The sequence below is a fragment of the Urtica dioica genome, chromosome 5, assembly GCF_054948205.1.
Source record: "Urtica dioica subsp. dioica isolate 48M chromosome 5, U.dioica_male_clone48M_v1_H2, whole genome shotgun sequence".
Classification (NCBI taxonomy): Eukaryota; Viridiplantae; Streptophyta; class Magnoliopsida; order Rosales; family Urticaceae; genus Urtica; species Urtica dioica.
The window spans coordinates 681,780-693,365 of NC_142760.1; the positions used below are offsets into that span (position 1 = coordinate 681,780).

At 32.7% G+C, this 11,586-nt stretch overlaps 2 protein-coding genes across 2 annotated transcripts; both read left to right on the plus strand.

The window, feature by feature from the left end:
- Positions 1–642: 642 nt before the first annotated feature.
- Positions 643–3,502, plus strand: LOC149394647 (cucurbitadienol 11-hydroxylase-like). The gene is made up of 9 exons (XM_089615527.1): positions 643–932; positions 1,066–1,411; positions 1,504–1,653; positions 1,754–2,005; positions 2,080–2,169; positions 2,256–2,334; positions 2,773–2,879; positions 2,984–3,111; positions 3,189–3,502. Exons 1-9 carry the CDS (start codon positions 697–699, stop codon positions 3,322–3,324), a joined length of 1,524 nt encoding a protein of 507 aa, XP_089471653.1. The 5' UTR covers positions 643–696; the 3' UTR covers positions 3,325–3,502.
- A 3,468-nt stretch (positions 3,503–6,970) lies between these two features.
- Positions 6,971–8,751, plus strand: LOC149394648 (cucurbitadienol 11-hydroxylase-like). Its single transcript, XM_089615267.1, has 7 exons — positions 6,971–7,030; positions 7,215–7,466; positions 7,541–7,630; positions 7,717–7,795; positions 8,238–8,344; positions 8,449–8,576; positions 8,654–8,751. Exons 1-7 carry the CDS (start codon positions 6,971–6,973, stop codon positions 8,742–8,744), a joined length of 807 nt encoding a protein of 268 aa, XP_089471393.1. The 3' UTR covers positions 8,745–8,751.
- The last annotated feature ends 2,835 nt before the right edge of the window (positions 8,752–11,586 follow it).

The following is an 11,586-nucleotide window of genomic DNA, read 5'->3' on the forward strand; positions in this document are numbered from 1 at the left end:
GCGGTCATAGGGTCCGGCCCTAGACCGAACCGCGGACTGGTTTTCGTGTTGATCCATTTTCAGGCATTAACAGTTAGTATGAGTATATATAACCCTAATAGCATTATAAATAATTAATAGCATTATAAATAATTAATAGCATTATAACCCTAATAGCATTATAAATAATAGCGTTTGGATGGTCCCCGTTCTGGGTGAGACAAATTAGACTTTTACCTATTTTTTTATTATAAAAATGTCCCTGAAAGTACTTAAATCTTTTTTTTGTTAATTTGTGATGATCCGCGATGGTTTAAATGATTATATAAGTATTTTTTTCTAAATCATGTTACCTATAATTTCATTATAGCCAGACAGTTGTGAAAGGAATGCCATTTTTGGATTTTGGTTGAAAACAAAATGTTATCTGATATTCTGACTTGATGTAAAAAAAAAAGCCTGGCCATGCTCATGCATGTCCCCCATAAATGATCCTAAATAAATATATATAATAATAATTATTAATATATATATATATATATATATATATATATATGCTAATACAAACAAAGGCAATAATTAAGATGTGAACCCCACCAATTCAAACCGATACTCGCACATGCATTATAAATAAAGCCGCAACTACTTGGTTAGAAAGACATCGAATATTACTTCTGACAGAAAAGAAACAGAAAAAAAAGACACCAATTACTCAAAATGTGGACAAACACATTGGCTATGGTTGTGGTAGGCTTAAGTGTAACATGCTTCGTTGAGATGATAAGGAAGATTTGGTTTTCAAGAAGAGTTCCAAAGTTGAGAAGTGATGGAGATCAACTATTATTATTGCCACCTGGTTCGATGGGTTTGCCTTTCATCGGAGAGGCTCTTGGTCTCATTGTCAAAAGTTACTCTCTTGATTCTCACCCTTTCATCACAACTAGAGTCCGAAGGTTAGATCAATACATTCCTGTATATATATATATATATATATATATATATATATATATAGTTGTGTTAGTGCTAAATAATATACCCTAAAGAATAACACGTTTTTTCTCACAAACCCAATGGTTGTTTAAACAGATATGGACCAATATTTCGCACAAGTATAATTGGGCAGCCAATTGTGGTGTCGACAGATCCAGAAGTGAACCATTACATCCTTAATCAAGAAGGAAATCTGGTGGAGCTTTGGTACTTTGACACGTTCTCGAAGATCATTGGTTTGGACAGCGAAACTCAAATGAACTCACTTGGAGCCATTCACAAGTACACAAGGAACACTTTGCTCAAACTCTTTGGGGCTGAGACCATCAAGCAAAAGTTGCTCCCTCAAATTGAACATATTGTAAAAGACACCCTAAATTCTTGGTCTAATATTGATGATGACACTCACAACTCCGTTGAAATCAGACAAGCCCTTCTTGTTGTAAGTCCTTTTTTTAATTTTGATGAAATTAATTTCGTGATGCGTGCATATAGTACTTTTTTAACATTCATTTAATTTTGATGAAAATGTAGGTGCTCATAAATTTTATCGCAAAGAGGCTGATCGGATATGAGCCAGAAAAATCACCTGAAAACCTAAGCGAGATATTTTCTAATGTCACGGATGGTTTTGTTTCGTTTCCCTTCAATTTTCCCGGCACAGCCTACAATAGATGTGTAAAGGTGATTACAAATAAATAAGATAATTTACTGTTCTATTAATAATAACACCAAATTCGATTTGTGACATATTAATGTGTACGTATAAACATAATATGTGCAGGGCAAAGAAAAAGTATTTAAGATGCTGAGGGATATGATTATGGAGAGACGCAAAGAAATGGCAAAGAAAGACGAAGAAGATATTCTTGACCAGCTCAGCAAGGACATGGATTCGCAGAAATTTCTATCGGAAAATTTCGTTCTCCACTTCGTTTATGTCACCCTTTTCGCCTCCACCGACACAATTTTAGCCGTCGTTCCGTTACTCCTAAAATTTCTCGAAGAAAACCCCTTGGCGTTACAAGAGTTGAAGGTAAAATAAATTGTTTATATTTTTTTTTGTAAAAAAGAATTAATATACTAATATAAGTTTCTAATAACTACCAGGCTGAGCATGAATCAGTTGTGAACCAAAGAGTTGACCCGAATTCCTCGCTCTCATGGGATGAATACAAATCCTTGACCTTTACTCATCAAGTTAGTCACAATCAAAATCAATTTTTTGTTTTTATATATTTATGCTACAACTTTACGTTTACATATGATATGTATTTCATTTATAGGTTATCAATGAAACACTGAGGCTGACAAATATTCTACCCGGATTACTGCGTAGAGCGGTGAAAGATATCCCAATAAAAGGCATTGATATATAATCCTTAACTTGATTTATGCAGCTCAAAAATAACTTGATTAATTTAGTGAAATATCTTTCCATTATTTCTCTTCATTGGAATACTCCACTGTACATACATGACATGCAATATAATAATCTCTCTCTACGGACACACACACACACACACACACACACACACACACACACACACATATATATATATATATATATATATATATATAATTATTTAACAATGCATATAATAATATCCAGCAAATTTTGGGCAAATTGCCAAGTTGGTATCGAATTATGTATTTACAAAGTTGACTTAAGTCGTAAAAAGTTAGTATATTGTTACAAAATGTAATAGGAAGTAATTTATTAGTTTTCCAACCTGTATTGTTCTCACAACATCATCAACTTGAGAAAACAAAAATTTACAGCTGAATAAAAATATTTTTTAGGTTTTATAATCCCCGCTGGGTGGACTATCATGCTAGTAACTTCTTCTCAACATTTAAGTTCCAATACTTTCACTCATCCCCTCAAATTTGATCCATGGCGTTGGAAGGTAATCGATCTGTTTCTATTATAAAAACAAATCACTTCATTTACAACAAACAAAATCGGTAATTTATTATATGAATTTTGTGGTGTTGTTTGAATGAAAAATAGGCACTTGATTCAGAAGTAGTTTCGAAGAATTTCATGCCATTTGGTCGAGGGGCGAGACAATGCCCGGGATCAGAATATGCAAGAGTATTCTTGTCCACATTTCTGCATGTCTTAGTAACCAAATATACGTACGTATATACAACTTATATTATTCACATACTCATCATTTCCATTAAATTATTAAGCAATTTTTATTTTGATATAGGTGGAAAAAAGTCAAAGGGGGAGAAGTTTATCGAAACCCTATGATCGGATTTGGTCATCAAGGAATGCGGGCAAAGTTCCAGCAATTGAATGAGGATGAAGCGTATGATGTTACCTGTAACGACTCGAAATTTTAAGATTAATGTTGTAAATTAATTAAGTTCATCAAAAAGACGAGAAAATTATGTAATTAATTTTCTAAGAATTATTTCCATAATCTTGGGTTTGGAATAATAAGTTTATTAAGGAGAAATCTCGGACTAAATAAAGGAATTATCGAGTTCGTCTCGAATAATAAATTATTTTCCGAGGAGATATTCCGGAATTTAATTTAAGAAAATAAATTCTCAATGACGATAATTAATTCTGAGAAACCTTGAATATATTTGAATTAATCGAGAACGAACGAGAAAATTCTCGGTTTGAAGCATATAATTAAAAGTCCGATCAGTTACGGATTTAATTATATAATTAGGCGATGAAGGATATAATTGTAACAATTTTCAGGATCTATTTGAAAAGAATTTATAAAGAAGGCATGGATTGTAATTCTCGAAGATATGCTTTATTAGTCTTATCTCTTGCCTTATCTTCCTCCACTCATTTTATGCCACGTCAACATTACCACCAATTGTTAGGAATTTTAAATCCCTAAAGTAATCATAATTCAATTAAAGAGAAACCAAACCATAAATCTTAATAGCGGAAGCGTACCTGAATCCATGGATTGAAAATACAAAAGAATGGTGGTCTTCCAATTGCAGTTTGCCTGAGAGTCTGGAGTATTCTTGTTGATGAGAATAAAAGAAAAGATCGTACGTTCTGCAATCAGGGACCTACACTGTTATTAATAACTGTCAGGCAGTTACTAATAACTAAGCTTGAAAAAAATAAACATATATATTTAAAATTTATAGATTGCAAGGCTAAATAATACTTGTGGTTGTAGCTAGAAAATAAAATACCAAAATATCCCTTCCAAGAAGCTTTGGATTATTTTGTAACACCGGGTGACTTTGCAATTAGTTGTGGCCAGATTTTCGGTACTTCGCTTTGTTGTCTCCTATGGGAACAATTTTTATGGCGTTTTAGCTAAGGGATTTTGAGATTTTCGTTTGTTGTCCTTCAAGAAATATCATCGAGTTTTCATCGAAGCGATTGTTCATGAAAACTAGATTCTCGGGACTACTTTTAGTTTTTCTTTGAGGGTGGTCATTTGAAATTTTCACCACAACTAGATCGAACTTCCTTCTATTATTCTTAATTAGGACGATGCTCTTCAAATCAAATCGTAAAGATTGGTCCAGGTACCATATTTAGGCATGATTCTTGAATGGAAAAGCTTATCATTCGATTGTGTGGCGACTTTTCAACCGACACACGAGCACTTTGATGACATGACATGTTATAATCCCTAATGATTGATTGAACTTGCGAATGTCTAATCTTTGTCTCGGAAGTTCAAAGAGTTGATTATTAAAACTCCCTGATCTTTCTATCTAAGCAGATTTTCTTGTTTTGTAGTTTTATTTGGTCTAACATTTTTTAACCCTTTTTAAATTAACGTATTCAATGAGATTGGCTTAAACACTCTATTTTTTTTTATTTAATTCTTAAAGAAAATATGCTAGTAATTAATAAGTTAAACTTGAATTATTAGGAACATATAACTAATCGTAGTCTAAGAATATTTTTTGTGAAAACAATTAAAACTGTTCGATTTATATTTATACCTTGATATATATTCCTAATTTAAATGAAACCTCTTGATATTGGTTTATGTAATCAAAGAAATCCATATAAGACTGAATATCACCCATACCACTATCTAGAATATCGAAATGTAATACTGTTCTTAATTAATATATTACTATATATCAATAAAAATGTAATTAAAAAATTTAAATACAATACTTTAATTCAAAGATTAACACTTAATGAATTGGTTATGTGTTTTATTGTTAGATATTTTTATTCTTTTTTTTTTCTATTGTGATCAGGTGCATTAAAGAAGCACGTCAAAAACGCAATCTGAACATGGTTCATAATTGGTTATGCGCAATTTGATTCAATTTTGTTAGAGTAGGTAAGCTGAGACATCATTGATCAATCATGCACCCAAAGAATGCTAGATCAAGTACGTACCCCATTTATTATTATTATTATTATTATTATTATTATTATTATTATTATTTTGTTTCGCTGAATGATAATTAATTCGATCGTAAAACGGTAGGATTTATAATTATTAGAGGGCCAATCTGCCAACGCATTGGATGACATAATGTGCTCCCAGGGAATCAAGACAAAATCTCAACATGCTTCATAATTTTATTATTTTCTTATTAATAAACAATAAAGATAATCGAGCTTCAAATGGACGAGAGTGAAGATCTTATTGCCACAACCAGCACTGGCCACAACAACTGAGTAGGAAATAAAAATAATAACCTCTTGTGATATTAAAATAAAAAATAAAAAAATAAAAAATAAAAAATAAAAAAAGCATAGCACTTCAAACCAAAAAGAGTGTAAGAATATTTCCAATTGAGAAAATATTATATTCTAAATCAATTATGATTTATGTAATTCATGAAAGAGAATAAGAACCAAATAAGGTCACGATCAATTTAATGTTATAAATTTGTGTCTAGACTCTAGATATGATATGTTTCATTACATTATAATCTATAACTTTTAAATAACTTATTTATAAAGCACGAGGTAGATATGTTTAATGCGTTTTTTGGCCGGTGGTTGTTTGGTTAATGATTCCTGGTGTCATCTTTACTTGTGTGGGAGTTTATTTGAGATTTGGAGATATATAAAACAATCGAAAAATTTCGAAATTTCGAGTAAGTTCAGCTTTGCGCTTAGGTCTCATGGGTTTTTTTATGATATCATATTTAGTTGGTCTAGTCGTTTTAGTGCTGTTAAACCTTTGTGAAATTTCGTCTTTTTTTTTCCTTCTCGTCAACAGCTTTGGAAACAATGAAATCTTTTATGGCAAATAAAAGTTCAAAAAATAAAATTCATGACCTATTTAAAGTAATGGATTTCGTAGAAGTTTTACCACCATAATGTAAAATTTTATGCGTACTTTTAAGTGTACGCGGTCGATCCATAGATATTATTTGAAAATAATTTTTCTATTCATAGTAAACTATATATTCTATTGCAAGAAAACCTGGGTATTGACATGGGAGACGAAGAAAAATCAGTTTTAATTTACTTATTTTATTCCCAGTAAATCTAGTTGATGTCATATAGCTCGTGATGTTAGTTTTAAACTCCCTAAATATTGCAAATTGAGACCAAAGTTTGATCAATCTGATTACAGAGTCAAATTAGCTGATCGGAAAAAAAATGGCAACATATAGAGAAGTATATAGAATAATAAACGGTGTCGTCATTCGAATAAAAAGATGATAAACAACTATTTATTTTTTTGTTTTCCCTTTTCAAAGAGTGACTTTTAGTTTTTAGAGGTTTGTTCACACATTCCGAAGCCATGTAGTTATGCTACTTGCATGTAAATGTTATGTTTATTGAGTGAATTTAAAGTTAGTTCAATTATAGCCGATCTATTTAAAACAAAAAAAAAAAAAAAAAAGAACAAAAAGAACAGTATAATTATATCAGATCAGCAATATCAATAAAAACAAATAAGATAATAATAATTATATAGAAATCAGGGAAAGAGTATATTATTTGAGTGTTACGGATTGGTCTTAATTTTTCCCCCCGGTATAAGTAGTTCTTAAGCTTTAAAATTTGACGCATATGACCATATTTCCTAATATCTTCATCAAATTTTCTGATAAGAAATGCATACATTTTCCGGTAAAATCATACGTCTTAAGTGATTTTATTATCTTATGGTAAAATGGTTAGTTAACGTTATAAATTCATCACCAATGTAATTATATTCAATTTTAACAACATAATTCTATGGTCGCGCGCTTAATAAAACCAAATTCGATTTATGACATATTAATGTGTACGTATAAACATAATATATGTGCAGGGCAAAGAAAAAGTATTTAAGCTGCTGAGGGATATGATTACGGAGAGACGCAAAGAAATGGTAAAGAAAGACGAAGAAGATATTCTTGACCAGCTCAGCAAGGACATGGATTCGCAGAAATTTCTATCGGAAAATTTCGTTCTCCACTTCGTTTATGTCACGCTTTTCGCCTCCACCGACACAATTTTAGCCGTCGTTCCGTTGCTCCTAAAATTTCTCGAAGAAAACCCCTTGGCGTTACAAGAGTTGAAGGTAAAATAAATTGTTTATATTTTTTTTTGTAAAAAATAATTAATATACTAATATAAGTTTCTAATAACTACCAGGCTGAGCATGAATCAGTTGTGAACCAAAGAGTTGACCCAAATTCCTCGCTCTCATGGGATGAATACAAATCCTTGACTTTTACACATCAAGTTAGTCACAATCAAAATCAATTTTTTGTTTTTATATATTTATGCTACAACTTTACGTTTACATATGATATATATTTCATTTATAGGTTATCAATGAAACACTGAGGCTGACAAATATTCTACCCGGATTACTGCGTAGAGCGGTGAAAGATATCCCAATAAAAGGCATTGATATATAATCCTTAACTTGATTTATGCAGCTCAAAAATAACTTGATTAATTTAGTGAAATATCTTTCCATTATTTCTCTTCATTGGAATACTCCACTCTACATACCTGACATGCAATATAATAATCTCTCTCTACGGACACACACACACACACACACACACACACACACACACACACACACACACATATATATATATATATATATATATATATAATTATTTAACAATGCATATAATAATATCCAGCAAATTTTGGGCAAATTGCCAAGTTGGTATCGAATTATGTATTTACAAAGTTGACTTAAGTCGTAAAAAGTTAGTATATTGTTACAAAATGTAATAGGAAGTAATTTATTAGTTTTCCAACCTGTATTGTTCTCACAACATCATCAACTTGAGAAAACAAAAATTTACAGCTGAATAAAAATATTTTTTAGGTTTTATAATCCCCGCTGGGTGGACTATCATGCTAGTAACTTCTTCTCAACATTTAAGTTCCAATACTTTCACTCATCCCCTCAAATTTGATCCATGGCGTTGGAAGGTAATCGATCTGTTTCTGTTATAAAAACAAATCAATTCATTTACAACAAACAAACTCGGTAGTTTACTATATGAATTTTGTGGTGTTGTTTGAATGAAAAATAGGCACTTGATTCAGAAGCAGTTTCGAAGAATTTCATGCCATTTGGTCGAGGGGCGAGACAATGCCCGGGATCAGAATATGCAAGAGTATTCTTGTCCACATTTCTGCATGTCTTAGTAACCAAATATACGTACGTATATACAACTTATATTATTCACATACTCATCATTTCCATTAAATTATTAATCAATTTTTATTTTGATATAGGTGGAAAAAAGTCAAAGGTGGAGAAGTTTATCGAAACCCTATGATCGGATTTGGTCATCAAGGAATGTGGGCAAAGTTCACAGCAATTTAATGAGGATATGAAGCGTATGATGTTACCTATGCCTTATTTACTACAATCTATTCCCAACTTATAGAAACTGTATACATAATGGTTTGGTACTTCCTAAAAACATGTTGGTACCGACGAATCTAAATGAATACGTAATGGTTTGGAAGGTTTTTCAAAAGTATAATCCTCCTGCTTTAAAATAGTGAAATTATTTTGTCCACCGTTGGCTTCAACATGTACCCTATACAAGTCAATATTTCTGAATTTGATTACCACATATATTGATCAATATTCAATCCACTAACATTCCATTACGGAGTACGATTTTCCATAATTTTTTCAATGGATTGCAATTGGGTCAACGAAACAACTAGTTCTACAAGATAATAGATTGGGGGTAGTATAAGCTACTTGAGGTCTTCGGACTTCGTTTTTTTTTTTCTTTTTGAGCTGTTGTTCTACTCTTATGGGCGTCTCACTAATACTAATTGAATCTCACTAATACAACTCCCTTGCCCTAGTTGTATTTTTGCTATGGAGATCATATCTTTTTTTTTTTTTTTTTCTTTTACCCGCAATTTTTGTAATGGGTAATCCTCTTGTTATGTAAGGGTTAACAATGTCACTCCTCTATTGTCATGGGTTCGAGGCACACCAACATGCGCGATTCGACTGTGTTTTTTTTCTTCTTGATAATTGACCAAAGCGAGTCGCTTCAATAACCCCAAATAGGGTGGGCCGATACACTAGCTAGCTTTATGGGATCCCCCAAAAATTGTACGTGCAATGTTACCATATACGACTCCCACTAAGGCTCTATCATTCCGTTTGAATCGAAAAAAAAAAAACCAAAATTGTTTAATTACCACTCCCATGGAAGAGATTTTATGACTTTAAGTAGGAATGACATTGAAGAGACTCCCATTCTATCTTATCGTTGTTCATATGGTTAGATAATCACATGAATTGTTTTCTAATCAATGCGTTTAATGCGTCACTTGAAACATAACTTTAGAGTCATTACTTCATGTTAACAACATCGATTGGACTCATATTTGTGCCATCACCATGTAAAACTCACTTTCTTTCTCATTTACCTTCAAAATTTGAGATAATTAATGTTTTTGGGATGATTGACACAAATGGTAGCAAGGTACTCACACAAAATCCTAAGATTTTTTAAACTAAAATTTCGTAGGAGACTAGGAATGTCTCTTTGCAGTAAACCCGTAATATTTAAAGAGGGGCAAGTGGCTATCACGCTCATTGTGCACGTAACATCTAAAAACCAACAAAAAATTACAAGAACATAAATCGAATTATTTGAATTCTTGATGATATGGATCATTAAAAAAAAAAATTAATGATGTAAATACAATAACATACATCCGCCCGCGCATGATTGTCAAAGGAGCAATCACAAAACTTTTAGTATTATGTTAAAATTTGATGCACATACTTCCTAAGATTAAAAATATTGGGTTTAGTATATATCAATTTACGGTATTTTTGTCCATAATTTATCAAGTTGATCATAAACCCACAAATTAGAATAAAAATATAACTTTATTTGATGATGTTTTTATCTTTTTTTGTTCTTTCTTTCACGATAGTATAAATAAAAATGGATCCTTCTTGAATAATATTAAGTGAATTTGCGAAATCGATTTTACTTCGATGGAATATATGACTGCACGAATCATGTAAAAACTATAAATATTAAATATGTAAATACGACAAAACATATTCACCCGTCGTCGTTAACGTTCTTATCCGCCTTTATCGAAGCCGAATCGGTGACTATGGACCTAGTAGTTGAATGTTAACAAATTCGATTAAAAGACGAAATAGTCATTGCTCTTTTTCGATCAATGTGTCTAATCTTAGTCAATACTCCACGTGTAAGCTAAGACTGCACTCTCCTTTATTACTAGAATTATATTTACTCATTGTAACGAGTGTCCACTGATTTAGTCAGTTCGTGAGCATGACCCTCCAGGTTCTGCCCGTATCGAGATAGGTCAATTTGTTCCGTTATACCTTTCTTGTTACATATAAGCCCTAAGCATCGTTGCTTCCTCAGCGAAAGATTCAACCGAACGTAAGCCAACATCGGAAGTGTGCACAATCAATCAGTTCTGGAATCAACCCTTAGGTGAAAGAATATTAACCTTCTTTAAGGAAGGCTGGATTCTGTATTTGTGAAACACTTCCATTCTACGATCATGTCCCGAGTTCCCAAAACATCCATTTATTCAACCTTCATTTGCCTTTAACGTGATGAATCAAAGAACCCGGTAACACGACCTAGAAGTCCGTGATCACTTCAACATTAAGATCAAGCGTCACTGTGACCATCATTTGTGACCCTGGCTACTGTGTCGTAATGGTCCTTAAATGATGCATCTATCCAAACCAAAGCCTGTCCAGATCGTACCTTCTGCAAATGTATAATGCTCCCACTGAGGGATCAACCCTCACTCATGTTCCACATATATGACTTTAGATAAGGCTTTTCAGGCGTATATCAGTCATCGACCAAGTTTTAGTTCACCGCCCGATCTCGGATGCCTAGCATCACTACTACAAAATACCCTTTTAGAGTCGCTCAAAAAGCGACGCGTTATATTTTGGGCGTCGCTTTTTGAGCGACGCATATGTTAGTGACGCCCAAAGGTTTGGGCATCGCTTATGACCGAGTGACGCTCCACGTAAGCGCCACGTTGGATTGGCGGGTTTTTTTAATTGGGCGTCGCTCTATTTATTTGTGTCGCTTTATAACCAGGAGTCGCTCAATTTTCGAGCGACGCCAGCCTGGAGTCGCTCAGAAATTGAGCGACGCCAGCCTGGAGTCGCTCAGAAA